Consider the following 23846-nt stretch of genomic DNA (forward strand, 5'->3'; position numbering starts at 1 on the left):
ACGTTGGTGGTAGGGAAATTATTGGAAAAGATTCTCAGGGACAAGTGCAAAGTGAACTTATTAGAGATAAGGAACATGGTTTTGGGCAAGGGAGGTCATGCCTTACTAACTTCATCAAGTTTCTTGAGGAGATGACGAAGATAATTGAGAGCAAAACATTTGTTGTCTACATGGACCTCAGTAAAGCCTTGACAAGGTGCCTCATGGCAGACTAATTCAGAAGGTGAAGTCACATGATATCATGGATTGCTGGCAAGATGGGTACGGAACTGGCTCAGTCACAGGAGACAGAAGTGGCAATGGAGGGTTGCTTTTCGGAATGGAGGTTTTGTGATGATCCGAACTAGAGGACACAGCTTAAGAATAAGGGATAGGCCATTCTGGACAGAGATGAGGAGAAACTTCTTCACCCAGAGAGTTGTGGGTGTGTGGAATGCTCTGCCCCAGAAGGCAGTGGAGGCCCAGTCTCTGGATTCATTTAAGAAAGAGTTGGATAGAGCTCTGAAGGATTGTGGAATCAAGGGTTATGGAGATAAGGCAGGCACAGGATACTGATTGAGGATGATCAGCCATGATCATGATGAATGGTGGTGCAGGCTCGAAGGGCAGAATGGCCTACTCCTGCACCTGTTGTCTATTGTCTATTATCAGTGCTGGGACCTCATGGTCTACGTAAATAATTTAGAGGAAAACGTAGCTGATCTAATTAGTAAGTATGTGGACCAAACAAAGATTGATGGAGTTTCAGATAGTGAGGAGGAATGTCAGAGGATACAGCAGCATATAAATTAGTTGGAGGCACGGGCAGAAAATGGCAGATGGAGTTTAATGCAGATAATGCAAATGTGAGGTGATGCATTTTGGAAGGTCAAGTACAGATGGAAGCTATTCTGCGAATGGCAGAATCCTCAGGAGTATTGATATGCGGAGAGATCTGGGTGTGCAGGTCCACAGATCACTGAAGGTTACAGTGCAGGGTAGATAAGTTAGTAAAGAAGGCCTCTGGCAAATTTTCCATCAGAGAAAGGGACATTGAGCATAAGGATAGGCAAGTTATGCTGCAGCTTTATAGAACTTTATTAGGCAACACTTGAAATATTGCGTACAGTTCTGGTCACCACACCACCAGAAGGATATGGATGCTTTGGAGAAGTTACAGAAAAGGTTTACCAGGATGTTGCCTGATATGGGGGATTTTAGCTGTGAAGAAAGGTTGGCTAGACTGGGTTTGTTTTCATCAGCACTCAGGAGGTTGAGAGGTGAGCTGATCTAAGTTTATAAATTTTTGAATGGTGTGGATAGAGTAGGAGGTATGAGAGTTTTCTCCAGGATGGAGGAGGTTAATTACTAAATGACGCAGGTTCAAGGTGTGGGGGAGAAGTTTAAAAGAGATGTGCAAGGCAAGGTTTTCACGAAAAGTGGTGAGTGTGGAACGTGCTGTCAGAGGTGGTGGTGGAAGCAGAAAGAATAGCCGCATTTGAGAAGCACCTGAACCAATATTTGAATAGGAAGGGAATGGAGGAATACGGGTCCGGTAAGTGAAGACAGTTTTAGTGTGGAAGGGCAAATGTTGTGGCACAGGCTTGGAGGGCCAAAGGGCCTGTTTCAGTGCTGTATTGTTCTTCATTCTTTGATAAATTTAGAAGAGAAGGTTGAGAGGAGATTTGATAGAGGCATTTTAAATTGTGAGAGCTCTGAACAGACTTGAGAGAGAAGAACAGTTTCCATTAATGGGAGAATTAAAAGATAGAGGACACAGCTTTAGAGCAATTGACAGAAGTCTTGGTGAGTTGGGGAAATCTTTTCATGCAGCAAATGGTTAAGTTCTGGAATACACTGCCTGCCAGTGTGGTAGAAGTGGAGTGACTTGAAACATTCAAGAGGGAATTGGATAACTACCTCAAGTGGAAGAATCTGTCTTCAAGAATTCTGAGTATTTTGACAGTTTTGGAAGAAAATGATGGCCATCTGGAATATTGGCGGGGCTCTTAATGGGTCACTTTTAACAGTCCTATTGTGGTACTGATTTAAAATTTACACTTTCACTGGGTGATTTCAAACATTCATTTTGATAGTTGTCAGCTGTGGCTCAGTTGGTCACATGCTTTCTCAGATATAGAGAGTGCTTATGTATTGTCCCTACCTCTGGGCCAGGATGCTCAGGTTCAAGTCCTCCCTGCTCCTTTGAACAGGATGATCAGGAGCTCCCTGTTGTGATTCAGCAGGCTTTAGATTCAAGACCTGTGGGCCTGAGTAAAAAAAAAAGTCAGGTTGATACTTCAGTGCAATCACAGAGGGACTGTTGGCCTGCTTTATGCAAGTAGTTTGGATGAGGCGTTAATTGCTTGGTCTCTTACATTGATAGAAAAGGTTCCAAAAAATTACTTGGAAGAGGATGAGGGCATTAATTTCTGGTGATGCCTGGCCAATATTGATTCCTCATGACAGCAATGTATTGAATACTTGGTCATAATGATGTTGCTGTCTGTGGGATCTTCCTGTGCACAAATGAGCCCAGAATTACCTGTATTAAAATACTGATGATTTTAGTTTTGCAAGTCTTTCTTTAAACATGTACTTGTGTGCAAGAGAAACAACTTCCATTTCTCTCCAGCGGTTTGTGTTGGGTAATTGAAAATCTCAAAGGAAGAATTAAAGTTAAAAATTGTACATATGTTCTGCCATATATTTTAATAATTTGTCAGGAGTCAGTTTAAGTACCAAGCGTTGAGTCTCACTGGGATTCATAAGTTAATGGAATTTTAACTGACATGCAGTTGTGAGAGCTGAATAATGACAGCAAGATGATTGCACAATACTTTCCACCTGATCTGCCCATTTAAAAACTTAATAATTTGTTTGTATTTGCATTGTTAATAGTTCACATTTTCTGGGGAGGTAGCAATTTAGGATACTTCCGAATCATAATGGAAGGGATGGGAGAAAGCAATTGCATGCTTCACAGCTTCACTATTAACTTTAATGAGTTGAGGAATCTTGCCAATGTTACACGTATAACGTAAGGTGTATTTTATGAGTGGCCTGAAGCCCCAGCAATATCAGTGGCTGTTTATCCCATCAGGCGATTGACTGCATGATTTCCCTAAGCTGGGGTCACGTGAATTCAATGGATGATCAAGATGGGTTTAGCAATTGCTAATTGGGCAATTAATCATTTCAGTCAGTGAACTTTAACTGTTTGGGCACAATCAGAATTCCACTATGGTATATATATTGATCAATTGAACTTCAGGAACACAGATTTCATTAAGCTAAAGCAGGAAAAAGTTGAAAACATCAGTGTTTATTATGGGCTGTGTTTTACTAGACCCATGAATATGGATGTCGAGGTGAGATGGTTTGTGTGAAGTCAGCGGAAGATGTTGGGAGGGGAACCACCCACTGGCAGCCAATCAAACCAATTAATTCCCCAATTAGGGGCAACCCCATCACTATTTCACAGTAACAGAAGGTGGAATCATACTTCCTGTTGTGCTGAAGAAGGCAGAAAATATTGTTTCATTTCTCAAATTGAAACTTCGTTTAATTTTTGATTCTCACAACGTTTTTTTGAAGGTTTTCTAAAAAAAACTATAAATCTTTTTTTTGAGGTTTTACAAGGCTCTTTCCAGGAGCAGCAGAGTGGCCTGAATTATTTGACTACAGCTGTGGAAGATGTGTCCAAAAAGGCTCCTGCAGAAGTTAGTCAGAAATATCGATCAGAGCTCGAGGGAATTATTGGCCATTGGAAGAAATTGAGCATTCATTTGATGGAGCAAAGTCAGAAACTTGAGGAACTTATGACAAAGGTTCAGCAGTTTCAGGTTGGTAAAAAATGTTGGAGTTTGTTGCAATGGATCCAGAATCCAGCATGATAAGCTGCATCTGAAGAGTCATCTGGACTCAAAACATTAGCTTGCTCTGTCATCTTGGATGCTGTCTGATCTGCTTTGATGTGTTGTGTTTATGGCAAGCTGCATGTTGATTCAAACTTCACAACAATGTTCATGTCACACTGGGACAATCATATACTCGGTTCTGATATTATACAATAGTTCTCTTCTCATGACATAATGTATTATAAGAAAATCACACAATAGCCACACTATTTAAACTAATGCAGCCAGAATCACATTATAGCCAATACAGTTAAGGAAGGTTCGCATTCTACAAATAACAGTCTAAATTCTTCAATCATGCTACAGCCAATCCACATTGAAGAAATATACTTCATTATTGGTATGACAGAATGCGGACTGACAACAGAAATATCTGGAATCTATGCAGTATGTTATAGGTTTATTCATGTCCATTGCTATTTATAATTTGTTTCAGTTCCTGTCCAGAGTCCTAAGCATAGTACTTACCAAAGTCAGAAGTTACCCAGAATTAAACTTACTGGATTTTGGGATCACCTAGAACTGACACGACTGAGTTTAGAAATTACCCGAAATGGACAGTGCTGAGTTCAGAGTTGAGATCTTGTCCAGTACTAATACAGCCAAGTTCAGAGATTGCTCCATTGTTAATATTCCTAAGTTCAGAGATCAGTCAGTGTTAATGTTGTCACATTCAAAGATCACCTAGCATTAATGCTGCCCAACTCTGTGGTTATTCAGCTTTAGCACCACCAAGTTTAGAGAATGATTTGGAGATGCTGGTGTTGGACTGGGGTGTACAAAGATAAAAATCACACAATGCCAGATTATAGTCCAACAAGGTTTAATTGGAAGCACTAGCTTTCGGAGCGCTGCTCCTTCATCAGATGGTTGTGGAGTACACAATTGATGGGCACCTGGAAGTACTCAAGGATGCTTTCATAAGAACGGTATACGATGCTCAACTCATCGACCGCCAGTTTCGACGTGCCACAACATGGAACCGTAATGACCTCCTCAGGAGACAGACATGTTCTGCAACCGACAGGGTACCCTTCGTTGTTCAGTACTTCCCAGGAGCCGAAAACCTAAGCCATGTTATTCACGACCTGCAACACATTATCAATGAGGATGAGCATCTCGTCAACTCCTTCCCCACTCCTCCACTGCTCGCCTTTAAACAACCATCAAAACCTCAAACAGATCATTGTTCGTAGCAAACTGCCCGGCTTTCAGAACAACTCCATACAACCCTGCAAAGGTAGGCACTGCAAGACGTGTCAGAGTGTGGACAGGGATACCACAATTACACGTGGGGACACCTCCCACCATGTACATGGCAGGTACTCGTGCGACTCAGCCAACGTTGTCTATCTCATACGCTGCAAGCAAGGATGCCCTGAGGCATGCGACATTGGTGAAACTGAGCAGAGGCTACGGCAACGGATGAATGGACACCCCACAACAATAAACAGAAAGGAGTATTCTCTCCTAATTGGAGAACACTTCAGCGGTCCAGGACATTCGACCTGGGACCTTTGGGTGACCATCCTGCAAAGCGGACTTCAGGACAGGCAGCAGCGAAAGGTGGCTGAGCAGAGGCTGATAACTAATTTCGGTACCCATAGGCTGGGCCTCAACCGGGACCTTGGGTTCATGGCACACTACACACACGCACACGCACGCACTCCTATACACAGACACTCACGCACACTTCTACAGCTACATACACTCACACATGCATCCTCTCACAGACTTAGACCCCTTTATACTCTCATACACATGTAGACACTCTCTCACAGACTCTCAGAATGCCCCACCCCCCGCCACACATGCACACACAAACCCACATACACATATATGTTTGTAGGGTGCATTTGCACTTGCAGAGTTACATTGTACTTTGCTCAGAAACTGAACAAATCCATGTAATATTCTGTTCATTCATTTTTTTTAGATTAGAATCAGTCTAAACATTATGGCACAGCCAGCCATAGGGGGCTGACACATTCAACACATTATCAGGGCTGACATCAATTGTTAAAGTTAACCTGAGAATGTAACTTGTAAAAAATGTTTTGTGATTTACATATGAAAGAAGTGAAACTAACATGGTCATTCTGACAGACGAGAGACTTAACAATCAAGGTATTTTTCAATGTATAATTTCAGTTAGATCACACTGTAAACTTCTGCTATAAATTCTGTGTCTTACAATTGTGTACTCCACAACCACCTGATGAAGGTGCAGTGCTCTGAAAGCTAGTGTGCTTCCATTTAAACCTGTTGGACTATAACCTGGTGTGTGATTTTTAAGTTTAGAGAATGCACTGTCTTCAGATGCTCTTGCTTCTAGCTGGAGTGTTGTATGAATGCACAGAAGAAAATATCCTCTGTCAATGTAAAAAATGCACAGCAACAGCATTCTGATCTTTTGACAGGTGACCCATCATAAGTAAAAATATTTTTGGTCCCAGTGAAATTAACTGGTGCTGAAGAGCATTTGAAAAAGACACTTTTGGGCTATCCTTACCAAATATGCCCTAAATAGGTAATTGGTGGAAATGTCTATCCATGACGACAATTTAATATCACACCATTAAATTTCATTAATGGCTTTCAAAATTTTTTTTTAAAAAACACATTTTAAAAGAATATAAACATTTTAATCAGTTAAAAATAATACAGATTTTTAATGTATTCAGTTCTGAAGAATAGTCTTTATTGGACTCAAAAGGTGAATCTCTTTCTCTCTGCACAAATGCCATCAGACCTGCTGTATTTTCCCAGTGCTTTGTTTCAAGCTAAAATAATTTATTGTCCTCATGATGGCCTACTTAATATCCCCTGTTGACTTTGCTCCTTTAAGTCATAGTTTACCACATGATATGCTTTCCAAAGCTGAGAAAATAGGAAGTTAATTAATTTCCAGAATTCATGAAAAAGGCCCCATGTAGCTTCTCATTTTGTATTTCCCATCTCTATTCTATACCAAAATGCATCTTTGACAGCACAATTGAGATAAGGAACTTGTGTGGTGAAACATGACACGTCCAAGCATGCTGTGACAGTTTGATCTCACAATTGGTGTGCTACGTCACTGCAGTCCTTCATAATGTATCATTTAAAGTATTTATTTTTAGGAGGTGATGGGAGAGGTGATTGATTTTCTGTAGATCAGATGAACAGCTTGAGAACACCAGAGATTAATGCAGGGTGAAGCTCTACCACAGTATTATGTCTTAAATCAAATTACATGATATGTATGACCTTCAGTCTTCCCAGCTTGGAAGTCTTTGCAATGTATTGCTATTTAGTGCTGAATTGTCTGTGATTCTGTGTTGTGGATTAGTTTCCAGCAACAACTCATTGAGTCAGTTCACCTTAAGGCCTTTGAATCGCACAGAAAAGCCTTCATTTAAGCTTGTGGAAAACCCACATTACATTAAATCATGGAATGGTTTCAACAATGAAGGCAGCTAAATGTGAGAAAACGTTTGGATAAATGTTCTTTATGTCATATGATTTTGCATTTTAATGCAAAAGTGCGAGGAGTAATATAAAGTTGAACATCTAATTAAAAGTGGGAATATTTAAAGGATCAACTCCAGGTTAAATAAAAATGCATACTGAAAGGAAAATGTACAATGGTCATGTAGGTTTTCTTAAACATAGAGCTGTTTCTTAGTCTAGGTTATGAACATCCCCTCAATTACATGTGGGGACGGAAAGTTTTACGAAAGAAATTTTATGATCTATGTAAGGTGAACTCTTCAAGTGGCAACAAGGTTGAATGCAATAAATTGAGAGGGGAGGTGAAAAGGCCAAGAAGATTGTCAAAGAGAGAAAATGAGGATAGATTGACTGTGAATAGAAAAGGATAGCCAAGATCTGCTTCTGCTATGTAAATGGTAAGCATGTAGCAAGAGATGGAATGCATTCCACCAAGGACATAGAACACATTTTTTTTATATAATCCTTTCATGGGATGTGCACATTGCTGGCAGTATCAGCATGTTTTTTCCATTCCTTATTGTCCTTGAAGTATGTGACTTGCTACACCATTGCAGAAGGCACTTGAGAGTCATCCACATTGGATCAGGAATTGCTTGTCAACCAGGCCCAAGTAAGGATTGCCCATTTTGCATGCTAACAGTCATTAGTAGACTAGAAAGCCTTATAATACAATCAATGATGGCTTCTCAGTCACCACTGCTGATACTTGCTAGAGCCCATATTGTGCACATTTTAACTACTAACATTGTGAGATTACACTTCCATCCCCAGAGCATTAGTCTGAGTATCTGAGTTACTAATCCAGTACCTTCTCCCTGAGTCTGTTAACTCCTCTCAACTATTTCCTTTCTAAGTCCAGGTTTTTTGACCTATCAACAATTAAAGTGTTTGTCCTCTGGAGTAATGCTTATAAGCCATTTCCACACTCCCTCTAAACCCTTCATATCCTATAATATAGCCCCAGAAAAGCACAGAACAAATGGGTGTGGCTGAGTCAGTGTTTTATAATGTTTCATCATAAATTGTTTACTTTAGTAATCTAAGCCTTTTGGCTTTAGTACACTAAGTGCATCCTGTATGCCATTTTTCTCAGCTTCTTTACTACCGTTTCACCTTAAACAACGTGTACACCATATAGCCCCAGGTGTCTTTACTCCTGTGCTCTGTTTAGAAATGTCTAAAAATGAGTCACTTCACATTTCCCTGCATAAAATTTCATCTGTCCATTCCATCAAACGGACTGTGTTCTTTTGAAGTCTATCATTGTTCTCTTTACAGTTCACAATGCTCACAAATTCTGTCATTTATAAATTTTGACACTGAATCTGTCACATCCAAGTTTAGGTTATTAATATATTGTAAGGAAAAACAGAACTTATGGTGCCAATCTCTGGGAACTTCAAATAATTTGAATAACACCCGCTGTTTTTTTTTGTTTTCTGTCAGTCAACAGACTTTGTGCTGCCGTTGCACCTTTTACTTCACAGGCTTGAATTTTGCTCTTTAATCTGTTGTGTGGAAGTTTGTCAGATGTGCACCAAATCTATTTTTCATTACATCTTGGAAAAAAGATTGTGGGCGGCACAGTGGTTAGCACTGTTGCCTCACAGCACCAGAGATCTGGGTTCAATTCCCGCCTCAGGCAACTGTCTGTGTGGAGTTTGCACATTCTCCCCATGTCTGTGTGGGTTTCCTCCGGGTGCTCCAGTTTCCTCCCACAGTCCAGATCTGTGCAAGTTAAGTGATTTGGCCATGCTAAATTGTCCATAGTGTTAGGTGAAAGGGTAAGTGTACGGGAATGGGTCTGGGTGGGTTGCTCTTCGGAAGGTCGGCGTGGACTTGTTGGGCCAAAGATTACTGTAAGTAATCTGACAAATCTGCTTGAATTTTCCTTAATTCATCTCCACTTGTCCAGATGACTTAATCTTGTCCTGATTATCACTTCTAAATCTTTCCCATCACTGAGATTAAACTGATTATTCTGTAGTTGCTGGTTTTATCCTTGTAACGTTTTTGGACAAGGGTTTAGCTTTTGCAATTCCTGAGTCCTTTTGGAAGATTATGGCCAGTGTCTATTTCTATGCCTAACTCTCCCTCCCTCTCCAAGTTTTTGTACTTCTGACAAGGACAATGTCTTTTGTATGAAACACATGCAATGTGTGAAAATCTGAGGGACCTGTTATTAGCAGACTGACCATGAAATGAGTGTCAAGGGTTATTGCCACAGTCAGTGAATGGGGCTCAGCTGATGCCAGTCCAGGAGGTTAGCCACAGTCAGTCAGGCGCTTTCTTTCCCTGCTGTTATTTCAAGAGACATGTGCATCACTTACTCATGCCTAATTCTCCAGAGACCAGTTAGGGATGAGCCACTTTGCTGTTGGTCAGGAATCTAGTGTAGGCCAGATCAGGCAAGGACCAGCAGGTTTCCTTCCTTATAGGATATTAGTGAACTAGGCTATTTTAAACGAAATCAACAGTGGTTACGTGGCGACCGTTAGATTGGTTTTCCAAACTAAAACAAATTGAATCAATATTCCACCAGCTGCTATGGTGGAATTCAAGATCATATTCTCAGATTATAAGCCAGTATTGTTCCTCCAATGTCATCACCTTCCCTTGTCCAACTAATTTCTCAGGATCCGTGTCCATACCGTCCAATGATTGGGCTACAGCTATTCCTGCGGGTCAAGCACAACCTGCCCAGGAATTACAAATAGGTAAATCGGGATTCTGGAGAATATCACTTTGGCCAGTTTTTCCTGCGATGAGACAAAGGGAGAGTTAGTTTGAACATAGGTGGATGAACAGTTATTGATGATACATGAGCAGGAGATGTGGTGAGGTGACTGCAGTGTGTTGAAAGCACTGACTCAGTAAGGGGCAAATAGATTTGGAGAAAGTAATAATTCACTTGATGTATTTCATTTCTAAGCACCAACTTCAGCAATGCCTCTTTTCTCTTCAGGCTGGAAACGTTCTGATCACTGAAATTTGCTGGAATGCACTTAAAAAAACTTTTCCTACTGTCTGCCCATTCCAATAATACAATTCCAGGCTTTTCTGTGATCATCAAAGTTTTCCATTAACAGGGTTTGTAACTTCACTGTCAATGTATTCCTTTACATCTTTCCCATTATTTGGTAAACTAAAGAATACATTCAGTGTAAGGAACCTCAAATATTTCTTAACTCTAACCTACTTAGCGATATTTTTGTTATTCCTCCATAATATTATCTGTCTTGCTCTAATATCCTCCATAAATCAATGCTCCCTTGCCTACCTCAACTGAACACCTTCAACATCGTGAGGGATATTCACTCATTCCAGCCTTTCAGTGGTCTGGCTTTCTGTTCTCACCTCAGCTTTATATTTCATATGGGTACATGCAGCTTATTGGCCATGCTTTGTGCATTTCTACTGATGTTCTCTTTGCTGAGGTGATAGGAAGGTGAAAAGAAAGCTTGCAGCCACCGGTCTTCTCATATGGATCATTTTGATTAACTGCAATAAGGGCTTCTGAAATCTGGGAGAAGAGAGAAATAGGAACGTTTACTGCTGGCCAAACATCTCTGCCTCCGAGTTCAACCATCAGTGTTCATCAGGGCAATGTCTTTCGCCCAACCATTTTCAGTTGTTTTGTCAATGACCCATCCTCCAATAGGACAAAAGTTGGGACTTTGTTGATTAATCCATTATGTTTGACACAAGTTTGCCTCTGACATGGCATTTTACCTGATGTGGCAATGCTCATGTTACCTCCCATTTTGATAATGTGAGAGACATTTAGTCCAGGTCGCTACTATGTAAAAATATACAGACACATAGGTGCTTGCAATTAAGATTAGATACTTGGGCTAGCATTACATAAATATGTTGCAACAGAAGGGCATGCTTCAGATATTTAGAGGTAAAATGACATATGTGATCTTTGTACCCTCAGGTCACATGCTGTGATGCATTGATCTGAGTATGTCCCTTAAAAGATATACTGACTGTGAGACAGAACACAACAATGTTCACAACTGTTCAGATACTAAAGCAATTCATACCTTTATGCAACAAGGCTTGAACACATTCAGGGTTGGGCTGGTAGTGACATGAGACATTGCACGAAGTATGTGCCAGATAAAGACCACCTTTAATGAGGGAAACTCAAACAACTACTCCTCAACATTAAATAGTATTACCATCATTGTATTCCTCAAAATCCTGAGGGTTACTTCTGAACAAAAGCTTAATGGGATATGTCATATCAGTGCTATGGTTACAACTATGGGTCAACTGTATTTTTCAAATCTGTGACCTCTTTTGTATGGAAGAATCAGAAACTCAGGTTCATGACAACACTGTCTGAAAATCTCCTTCAAGTCACACACCATCTATTAGAGCCATTTTGCTGTTACATCATTGTTGCTGTGTCAAAATCCTGGAGTGTCCTACCTAACAGCACTGAAGGTGTAGCCTTATTGCAGAGATTGCAATAATTCGAGAAGGTGGATCACCACCAGTTTCATTAGAGATGAACAATAAACGTTGGCTGTGTCAGTGACCAACCTGTGAATGAATTTAGAAAAACATTTGATTTTTGCTATAAAACTTAATGACTTTCTTCTGCCAAGAAAACTAAATTTGTTAAGTTTCATTTACTTTAATGTGTTCCCCAAAATTTTGCAAGCAGTGAAACTCCTGCAGTTGAGCAATGTAGGCCCAGGCTATGAAAAGTATCACTAATATTGAATGAGTTGGAAAAGTTTGAAAGTGTTTGAGAGGTTTTGAAGAATTTTGTTATCATGGTAATAGGTCCATTCAAGTATGCAACTTAATATTGTTTTGTGTTGTACAGAATGACACAAAAACTTTAAAGAAATGGATGACAGAAGTGGAAGTTTTCTTAAATGAAGAATGGCCTGCCCTTGGTGATTCAGAGGCTCTTGAGAAACAGTTAGAGCAATGTACCGTAAGTAAATTACTTCAGAGACTAATTTTACTCTTAGTAGAAGGTATGACAGCCTCCGGAATGAGAGCTCCATATTTGAACAGGAATTACAAACACAGATCTTGTGTCATATTTATTGGAAGGAAAGTTACTGAAAGTTACAAGTAAGACAACTTAATAAATTTGCATTCTTCACTCTAATAAGAAACTTTTGCTGAAAATTTTGTATATGTTAAAATAATAGGTACAGGTGGAAAACTATCCTCCCCACCAACCTATCACTATCAACCCACACCTGCATCCACCTATCGCCTTCCCAGCTACCTTTTCCCCCAGCACCAACCCCACCCTCTTATTTATCTCCCACCTCCCTTCCCCTCCTCAACCCCCGCCCACCCCCATTTCTTGATGAAGGGCTTATGTCCGAACCGTCAACTGTCCTGCTTCTCAGATGCTGTGCTTTTCCAACACCATACTTTTCAGCTCTGACTCTCCAGCATCTGTAGTCCTCACTTTCTCACAGGTTGGAAATATCAGCCCAAAGTTGATTCCAAGAAATATGACTGTGTAACTTGTGCAAGAATATCCTGAACAATTTTAAGATCCCTAGAACAGTCAGATTTGGCTATTTTCTTACGTTTTATATTCTTGAAAGGGGCTAGTTCGTCCATCACATCAGCAGCAACTTAAAAATTATCTCCCTGCCTAATCCCATTTTTCAATATTTAGTCAGGTCTTATCTGACTCTTTGTATTGCATGCCAGTTATAGCTGACATCAATATTGTTTCAGGAGGCAAATCTGTTATGTTGGCAAAACATGAAGACGTAGAGGGTGATGTGGGTAGTGTGGTAATGTTACTGGACTAGTACTTCAGAGGCTAATATTCTGGTAACGTGGGTTCAGACCCCACCATGGCATTCTACCATTACCATTGATTAATAAATATTCCATCAATTAATAAATTAAGCTTATAAACTTATTAAGTTCATACCCTATAACCCCTCACGTACAATTCACTCAGTTTCATCAAACTGCTATGAAAGGAAATGAAACCAGGTAGACCATCTGACATCAATTTAGACAGTGGAAATAACCATGGCAACCTCTGCCCTGTCAATCCTGCAATTTTCTCCATACTAACATCAAAACGGTTATAGTAAGATTGTCACAGCTGTCTACAGGCTAGTCAAACCCACTAATATCTCAAGTACCACCATCACCATCCCTCGGTATATAATGTCCCACTAGCCTGACAGACTCCAAAATGGCAGTTCTGGGGTTCAGAGTCAAAAAGGGGTTTGCTCTGGGTGCTCTCAACATTAATGCTGAACATCATGAAGTCTTGTGACATCAATTCAGACATGCACAAGGAAACCTCCTGTTGATAAACAGCAATCACAGCTCCCGCCCTTCCTCAGCTACTGAATCTCCTGTCCTTTATGTTAAGCCTCAGTTGGAGGGCGTACACTGAGTGGCTATAGCACAGAAAAACACTGGGTGGGATACTTTGGTCTAGAACATCATGGGTGACTGAGCTGACCAAGTGCTGAAGGGTAAAGCTGCTGGACTTGTCCAGTAGCAGATAGTGAGAGAACCAGAAAGGAGAATAAACGTGCAGCATCTTATTCTTTAATCCATTTATTCCATATTCATCTGACTATGGCAGTAGGACTGACTATTGTATAAACCTCATGAGAACAAAATTCTATCATCACATTGAGGATGTCCTCCATCATGATGTATGACATTACCATTGTGCTAACAATGTTTTGAAAAGGTCTGACAAGTCAAAATTTCATGTTCATTATGCTCTATTCCACCACAGCAGTATACTACATAATCACAATCTGTAACATCGTAGCCCGATTGTCCCCAATTCCACCTTTCTACTGGGGGTGTGGTCCTGGTTTAGTAAAGAATAGAGAAAGGCATACAGTCCAGGAGCACCAGCTGTGGTTAAAAATGGGGTGTCTACTTAATGAAGATTCACAATATTATTTGCTTCACGAACACAAACAGTGTTAATCTAAGACATCTTAGAACCAATGGATAACGTTAAAGTTTTGCAGTCCTACTGCATGTAGTCATGAATGTTGTTGGACAGATAACCATCAACAAGGAAGAGGTGGCTATACAAATATCTCCATCCTCAATGATGAGGAAACCCATCACATTGGTGCAAAAAACAAGCCTAAAGCATTTGCAGCCATTTTCATCCAGAAGTATCAATAGGATGATCCAACTCTTCTTCTCCCACCATCAAAGATGCCAGTCTTCATCCAGTTTGATTTGCAGCATGTGAAATGAAGTAACACCAGATAGACTCAATATGGCAAAGGTCCTGGGCCTGGACCATATTCCAACAATAATCCAGAAGATTTGTATTTCAAAATGTGATGTACCTCTAGCCAAGCTTTTTTAGTCCAGTTGGAATACCAATATCCATCCAGCAATGTGAGAATTTTCCCAGGTATAACCCATCTTTAATAACTAGGACAAATCAAACCCAGTGATTTACTAACTCAAAATTAACTACTCTTGATCATCAGCAAAATGAAGAATGTCATCAACAGTCCAATCAAATGATGTTTGCTCAGCACTTCCCTCTGAACTGCTGTTCAGTTTGTGTTCTGCCAGCCCACTTAACTTCTGACCACCTAAAGCCATGGATGAAATGTGGACAAAGCAGAAGTATAATTGATGGTGAGGTATAATTGATTGCCCTTGATATCAAGGAAGCATTCATCTCCGTATCTTATCAAGAAGTCAAGTAAAGCTGGATGAGTGGAAAATGGAAAATGCTTGACTGGTGAGAATTATGCCAAGCACAAAGACAGATTGCTGTGGTTGCTGTCATTAGCTATTTTTTTGCCCGAGGATATCTCTTCAGGTATTCCTTTGTATTGTGCCCAAGGCCCAACTACCTTCCAGTGCTTCATTTGTGATATTTCCTCCATCAGAAAGTCAGAGTGAGAATGTTTGCTGATGATTGTACAATCTTCAACACCATTTTTTGTCCTCTAATATTGAAGTAGTCTGAGCCCATAAGCAGCAAAACCTGATTAGTACTATTCATGTCAACTAAGTGCTAGGCAATGGCCATCTGCAACAAAAGAGAATCTAACCATCAGCTCGATGACATTCAATTTGTATTGCCATTGTTGAATTTCCCAAGATGTTAACCAGAAACTGAAAAGAACTAATCATATTAGTACGATAACTACAAGAGCAGGTTGGAGGTGAGAATTTCTGCAGGGATAACTTGCTTCTTGACTCCCCTTGACCAATCCAATATGTTCAATATACGAGACAGTGGCGTGATGATATACTCGTACTTGCACGGGTTGATGCATCTCCACAACTCCAAAGATGCTTGACACTGCCTAGGCTAAGGTGCCTACTTAATTGGCATTCCGCCCATCATACTAAGTATTTATTCTCTCCAAAACAATGCCACCTACAAGAAACACTGCAGTTTCTCATCGATATTTCCTCGACTGTTTTTCCAAAATAAGCAAGTGGTCCCCCTCCTTGAAGATTGAAAGTAGTAGATATATTGGAATAACATCGCCTGCAAGTTTCCCTTCATCTGCACACCATCTGAACGTAGAACTTCACTGTTACTCAGTAAAAGACCTAGAAGTACCTCTCTGACAGCAGTGTGGGTGTATCAGCACCATGTGCACTACAGCATTTCAAGAGGGTGGCAAGTGTCTCAACTCTACCTTCTCCAAGGTAATCAGGGATGAGCAACAAATGTTGGTCCAGTCAATGATACCCACATGGTGTGATTTTTTTTTTTAAAAGGCCCCAAGTTTGAACTTCCACTTCTCTCATGGAGTGCAGTTGAAAACCTTCATGATTTTAGACTCATCCTCCCATAATCAGATAAGGGATGTGAAGAAGAAGAATGAAAAAACAAAGAAATGCAGATGCCAGAAGTCCGAAACAAATTCAGAAATTGCTGGAAAAACTCAGAAGTCTGGCAACATCTATGGAGAGAAAGCAGAGTTAATGTTTTGGGTCCAGTGGCTCCTACTTCAGAATGTAGAAAAAATGTGTGCTGATAAAAGTTTTCTGTTATATCCAAATTGCATTTGAATAGATTCCAGTCCTTATCCATCTCCTAAATCATACAGTGTCATCCAAATTGCATACTGCAAATTCAGATTGTTTTCTTTTAATTTTGTTTCATGAAAACTGAGGAGTGCACTTTCAATATAGCAAATGATCTGTATTTCTGCCTGATAAACTAACAAAGCTGACACTTCAGACCTCATCGTACTGAATATCCCAAGGCAGGAACGGCAGGTTTTTTTTGTGGTAAGTTCTAACTGTGACGAGTTGATCATCACTCTGGTACTATGTATTGTTCTAAAGGGAGCACTATGCCTCGCAAACATTTGTATGTTTTAACATGTTTTTTTCTGTTTGGTGTATGAAATGTCATTGAGTTTGTTGGCAACCACTGTAATAAAAAAATGTTGAATCTGACCTCAAACTAGTTAAAAGCTAGGAGTTTGAAACATAATTTCCATCAAAAGTGTGTCCCTGAACTGAATAAGAATTGAGAGGAGAAATACTTGCCTGGAGTGAACAAAGAGCCAGGGAAAGGATGAAAAAAGGTTGAATTTGTTGTGTTATAATGATAGCTTTGTTTATTCATTAACAGAAATTCCTAAGTTTTTGTCAGATGCTCTTCTTAAGGATACTATTTGAGTCGTTGTAAATAATCTTAGAGAAGGCAAATTTATTGAGTCTCATAGTTCAGCTTTTGGGCTTCATCTTGCTTTTTGTATATCAATAGATATTTGCTACCTCGGTCAGAGTCTCTAGTCTGTATCTTCGTGTGTTTTTGTTTCAAAGAGAATTACTTAACAGGATTTTGTAGTCAATACAGCCAATTAAGTTGCTATAGTTGTTAGTTACCATATAAGCCCTTCAAGGAGGAAAGAGAATTACAGTGATGTCGTTTCAGAATCCTAGCAGTGAAATCCGACTTGTGGGCATTACTGTTCAGCTGTTCCTCTATGGGATGGTACTAAAAATATCAAATATGTAACAAATTTAGGTGGTACAAAAGACAGAAGCCAATATTCCTGGATGCAAAATAATTCAATTAGGCTTAAAAGATACATTGTAAACTGTGTTAGTTGCACATCTGCATCATGCTATAGAAGCAACAATGCAAAATTGAATGAAGTTTTTTTTATGCCTTTTCAATAGCCATAGAGGAAATAAAAATGATACCTTTTCAGAAGATATTTGATGGAGTACTACATGAGAGGTTCTTGGCCAAGCTATATTAAACGAATTGAGGGATGATATATTAATATGATGCAGGGATTGATTTATGGACAGAAAAGAGAGAGTTAAGAATAAAGGCAACATTTTGGGAATGCCACAAGATCACTGTTTGGGTTTTTAAAAGCTATACCAATTTATCAATGTCTGCTGATGACTGCCGTCCAAATCAACAAGTCAGCTGTTAGGAGGATTCTGGGAGATATGGACAACTGAAAAGATTTGGCAAGAAAAAGGCAGATGAATGTAATGTAGAGAATTGCAGAATGATTCGCTGGAGAAGGAAAGCTGTTTTTTTTTTAAGGCGTGATTTTGATTAACGGTAAAGTTCAGAGGGTGATCGGGACCTTGTATACAAATCACAAAATATTAATACATAAAGACAGCAAGGAATTAGAAAGGCAAATAGTCTGATGACCTTAAAAGTAGTTGGACTGTAAAAATAAGGAAATTTGCTGGAATTGTTCTGTTGAGTTTGGTCTCTGTACATAAAGAAGGATACAGTTTGATTCTGAGTTATCCAACAAAGGTTTTCTAGATTGATTTCTGAATGATAAGGCTCTCCTATGAGGAGTATGTGAGAAAAATTGAGTTATATCCTCTGGAGTTTGGAGAACGGGCTGTGATCTCACTGGAAACTATAAAATTCTGAAAGATTAGATTAAATTAGATTACTTACAGTGTGGAAACAGGCCCTTCGGCCCAACAAGTCCACACCGACCCGCCGAAGCGCAACCCACCCATATCCCTACATTTACCCCTTACCTAGCACTACGGGCAATTTAGCATGGCCAATTCACCTGACCCGCACATCTTTGGACTGTGGGAGGAAACCAGAGCACCCGGAGGAAACCCACGCAGACAAGGGGAGAACGTGCAAACTCCACACAGTCAGTCACCTGAGTCGGGAATTGAACCCGGGTCTCGGGCACTGTGAGGCAGCAGTGCTAACCACTGTGCCACCGTGCCACCCTAAGGGGTTGATGCTGAGAGACTTTTACTCCTGGTTGGTAGGTTTGGATCTTGGTGGCATAGCCCACTGCTTAGCTTGAGACTATTTGTGATAGTTATAGGATGAAACTGCTTTATCCAGAGGATTGTGAGTCTTTGAAATCCTTTACAACAGAAGGTTGTGAATACTCAGTTATTGAATTTTTTTCCTACTTGAGATGATAAAGTTTTGGGCACTGAGGGAATGATGGAATATTTAGAATTACAAAAATGTTTATCTGTGGATTTAGATTCTCTGAGCAACCTTACTGAATGGGATAGCAGTATCAAAGGGCCATATGGCCAACTCCTGTTTTTGAACAAATGTGATATGATTCAGTTTAATGTGAACCATGTCATTATAAAGCAGGAGTATACCCATTCTTAATCACTTAATATTAGATGTTCTTTTCACTTCCTGAGCACTCTGGGTGGGAGGGGAGAAGGGAAACTGTCTCATGAAGCATTTCTTGGTGTGCTGAAAATCTAAATGAGCTGATTCAAGAAGTTGCTAAGGGTTGCAGGCTGCTGGCTGGCAGGTTCTGGCAATGAAGCTATCTACTCCAAACGAAGCAGAATATTATAGCTCATTTCGTGGGAAGCTTCAACTGTGCAAGTTTGGTGAGTACGGTTATTAGGAATCAGGCAGGGACTGACAGAAAGCATATCAAGGAGCTTTCTAAAGTCTTGAGTATATATTGATTTGAAGAGTGACAACTCCCAGTGGGTTAAATATACTAATTGAATTATCCATGTTCAGCTGACTTTCCTACTCATGTTTTTTTCTCTCTATTTGAATTACTGCATTGAATTAGTGGCGTTTAGTTCACTGACAAATCATGTATTATTCTCTCTATTCATTACTAATATTTCAATTCTAATGTGACCAAGTGTCAAAAATTCTATCTATGTTAAACCTGTGAGCTGAAACAAAAACTAAAGGCGAATTATTGTTATGGGCTTTACAATATTGATGCACCAAATCAGAGAATTTGCATTAACAAGATTTAGATTATTACTCCAAATGCAAATTCACATTGTTATTGATGCTCATGAAAGATACAACTGTAGTTGTTCAATTTACTTTGAAGTATGTTATGCTTCATTAACTTTCTTTCAAGTTGTGTCACTAGCTTATTGGTACCAAAGAGATTAGTTCTCAATTTCACTGTAAGTTTAACTTAAATACCATGTTTTGCTTCATATTTCATCTGTGTAATTAGAGGCATATTTGAGTAGATACGATAAAAGCATGTTTTTCTTTCTTATTCAGGCTTTAGTGAATGACATTCAAACAATCCAGCCGAGCTTAAATGGTATCAATGATGTGGGAGAAACCTTAAAAGGCCAAGCTGAGCCCACCTATGTGGGAAAATTACAGACTGAACTGTTGGAACTGAATGCATGTTGGGAGAATATCTGTAAACAGGTGAGAAGTCTGGTCTCTGGGAATGAAAGTAATAATGCCTTTGGATATCCACCATTTCACAGAGACAAGTTTAGTATCAGTAACGAATGAGATGTTTTCTGTTTTTATATTTGTTCAAGTTCCAGAGTCTCTGTTTGATTGTAAAGGTGAATTTCATCAGAGCTGCGCCTGTTTTGCTGCTGCATGTTCACTGGAAATGTAGCCAGGAACATAGTAACATACATAAACCATGTTGTTGCATGTCTATCAACATTTACAGACTATTGTATGAATTAGTGACCAAGATTTCTATTCACCAAAGAATAAAGCACTGAGTGAATTTTCTCTATGTTTTTTTGTCAAGTGATTAAGATAACATGGTGATCTTATCTACAGCAGTTATGTCCAAGATGATATTGAGTGGTCTTCAGGTAGCAGTAAATGGATCTGGCACATGTTTATTGAAGTGTGTTAGAAACTGGCTCGACAAACAAATGTGCATGTTGAATACATATTTTTGTTCAAATGTGAACCACAAAATTCCCAGTTTGATTATACACTGACATTGTTTACAATACTTGAGCAGGTAGGGTCAGATTTATATGAAGCCAGCTCAATTGAGTTTGACAAAGTGACAATAACTTTGGACTTATCATTGACAGCAAATTCTTTCCCAGGTTTTATTTATTCTGCTTCAAGCATTTCTTTTTATATGACATTCATTTTGGTGTCGATTGTATGGAAAAAGTCAGTGCAAAGATAAAATGAAAAAACCTTTGTTGAAGTTATTAACAAGAAGAATTTCAGCACCTTTGTACGTCAGTGTTCACATCAAACTCTGTAAACTTGACCTATTTTGATTAGAAATCATATCCAGGAGAGGATGGAATAATACTGAATCCTAGACACAGACATTACTGTCTAACAATAGCCTGTGAATAGTTATCATGTCTTGACTGTTGATGTAAGATAGTAGGGTCTGATGGGCAGCCCCAGCATTTCTGATTTGGCTGTGTTTTTTGCAGTTGCTTGATAAGGCTAATAGAGTTGAATCAGCCTCATGGAACAATAACCATCGGCTGAAATTTGTGGATTAGATTTTTGACTTTCCACAATGCATGAAATAAAGCCAAGTAAAGTTGAAATTATCCAGATGTTATATTGGGCTGATTAGTTTACTGTCCAGGGGAAAACTTACCTACCCTCTAAAAGTCAAAAGTATTGTTACTGCAGCTTAAGCAGACCACAGTAGAGATGGAGAGAGAGAGGGAGAGAGATGGCTGGTAGTGGCTTAACCTGAGGGTCACATTCCTCAAGTGAGGGAAGAGATTGAGAAGGAGAGTTCTTCACGGTGACCTGAGCTGGAGTGGGATTTGACTGATTGTTGTCGTTGTTCAGGATTGCAAACCAACTGAGCGAACTGCTTTCCACCACCTTCATCTCTAAAACTCTGATGATTGTTGGATTAAAACCAACAAGTAGTTGCAATAATGCAACATTAACCGAGAAGGAAACAGCACTTTCTGGGACAAGAGAGTAGATTGAAAGAAACATGTATTTCTCTGAAACACCTGATGATCTGGGCTGTTTCTTCCTTGGCAAATGATGGAGCTATCACTGTGAGGTCCTTGCCAGATTCTGTCCCCACTGTCTCCTTGTTTTCTGTTCCCACTGAGGTGTCAGTATCCGGATTGATGGGGGGATACAGGAGGCAGCTTCACTGCTGCTTTCTCTGATGTTTCCAGGCTGAAGGGTAACACTTCTGGGGAGGTGGGTGTTTCTCCACAGACATTGTCCGCAGGCCAGCAGAATGAGAGTGAAAGCATCATAGCCAATGGTCAGGCGTGGTGTGCAATGATTGAGAGTGACAGTCAGATTAATGGGAGAGCAGTAGGGGCATGCAGGGTGGTCCTGGCTCGCTTAGTAGCAAATGAATGTTTCTGCATCACCACAGAAGCAATTCCAGTCCCATTGGTGGAGGGGAAGAGTGAGTGAGGGAAGATATTGAGAAAGGCCAAGCGTGACGTGTGAGAAGTGAGTGCAGTAGAAGGATTACAGTGAGTATGAGGTGACAGAGAGAAGCATGTGGTATGAGGTGATAGAGAGAGGCATGTGCTGTTCTAACCCTGGCAGAGCAGAGAATGTCTATGACCTTCAGTCGACATTGCCAGTTTCTGAATACCCTAGAAATGGCACTGATCTAGATGGCCACTTCAGACCAGGCTGGCAGGATCTGGAGGTGTCGTTTCTGGGAAGAGGTCCCTCTCCTCTTAACCACCCCATCCACCAGGACCTCCCAGTTTCCTATTGGAATATCACAATAACAGCTTACCCTTCTTCAACCTGTTCAAATTCTGATTCTCATTAAGAGGGATAGCGCTGGAATGTCAGTGCTCACCCAGGCATCATGGGTTTTTAAAGATGCTATGGGAACAAGGGATGCCAGGCTTTTGACAGATATCCACTGACTGGTAAGTTGTTCTGGGAGTGATGCATAGTTAAAAGGGTGAAAATCAAATGTGAGAAATGCCAGAGGGATGCGCTAGATTGTTAGTGAGATGATTTGGCCAAAGAAAAAATGTGAGATTGAGCCTTACATTTCTTTTTTTTTGTTACTAATCAATCAGGCTTTTGGTAGCAATGTGGTTACACCTATTAAAATAATAGATAGAGGAACGTTGTAGGGGCATGCATTATTAGCTAACGTTGTCAACGGCAATATCTACATCCAAATTTCTTTCTGTCATGAGTGATTTAAAACATAAATCTTTCACCATAAATAAATTTGGCTTCCTGTGTATGCTTTCTTATTACTTTTTCCCATAAGCTATTGGAGTAGAATTAAGCCATTTGGACAATCACGTCTGCTTCACCATTCAATCATGGCTAATATGTTTCAGAACCCCATTCTCCTGCCTTCTCCCAGTAATCCTTGATCTCCTCACTCATCAAGAACCGATCTATCTCTGTCTTAAATGTCTCAGTGGCCTGGCCTCCACAGCCTTCTGCGGCAATGAGTTCCATAGATTTTACCACCCTCTGGCTTAAGGAATTCCTTATCTTTTACCCAAGGCTGTGCTGAGGAGAACAAGTCTTACTGATGTTATCAATGTTAAGAAATTGGCCTAAAATGGGGGAAAAAAAGAGTTTACATCATCTGTGGAACTCATTGGTACCATAAATGTAACAATGTTTGAAAGGGAGTCCCACTGAAAAACTTAGTATTTATTGCATTGTGACAAAATCAAAAGCTGGCTGAATTTGTTCCTTGGCATGATAATAATTTCTTTCACTTCCATCCAATTGTGTGAAACATCCCAATCTTGTTGGTAATAAAATACCTGCAGGCTACTGTCACTGGCATTGAGGATAAAGCTTGAGAATCAGCCTTCTTTCTTCTTACTTGCTGACCATATAAGTTATTCCATTAACTGAAACCTCCAGTCATGTAAGCGCTAAGCTTTCCATTATCTTTCAGATGTCATTTTGCCATAAGGAGACACTATTAATACTGCAGCAATTAACATAATGCAGCAAGGAATTTTTTCAAATAATTTCTGAGATTGTTATCGTTTCTTGGTTTATTGTTGACAGCTATAAGGAGCTAAGGGAAGAAGATAATACTCCATTACAAAGGGTATCCTCAAAAGGGGGGAAAAGCCTTCAAATACAAGTTTCTAGGTGACCAGAAATACTGAGAAAAGTTCTCAATTATTCTGAGGCTGAGTTAATTTGAACAGATTGATGTAGGTACAGTCTGGGCACCAAGGATCTTTTGCAAATGGTGTAAACCCGAGTTTGTGACTGAAGTG

The 23846-nt window shown here is 39.9% G+C and overlaps 1 protein-coding gene across 7 annotated transcripts in view; it reads left to right on the forward strand.

Annotated features, from left to right (window-relative positions):
• The window catches only part of dmd (dystrophin), a 1983095-nt gene that overhangs the window by 907728 nt on the left and 1051521 nt on the right, over window positions 1–23846 (forward strand). For all 7 annotated transcript variants that reach the window (XM_060833515.1, XM_060833512.1, XM_060833514.1 and 4 more), the window contains 3 exons: window positions 3612–3824; window positions 12238–12351; window positions 19900–20055. In XM_060833515.1, coding sequence (XP_060689498.1) covers window positions 3612–3824; window positions 12238–12351; window positions 19900–20055 — 483 coding nt within the window. The remainder of the gene's footprint in view (window positions 1–3611; window positions 3825–12237; window positions 12352–19899; window positions 20056–23846) is intronic.

Source organism: Hemiscyllium ocellatum, chromosome 12, assembly GCF_020745735.1.
Source record: "Hemiscyllium ocellatum isolate sHemOce1 chromosome 12, sHemOce1.pat.X.cur, whole genome shotgun sequence".
Taxonomy (NCBI): domain Eukaryota; kingdom Metazoa; phylum Chordata; class Chondrichthyes; order Orectolobiformes; family Hemiscylliidae; genus Hemiscyllium; species Hemiscyllium ocellatum.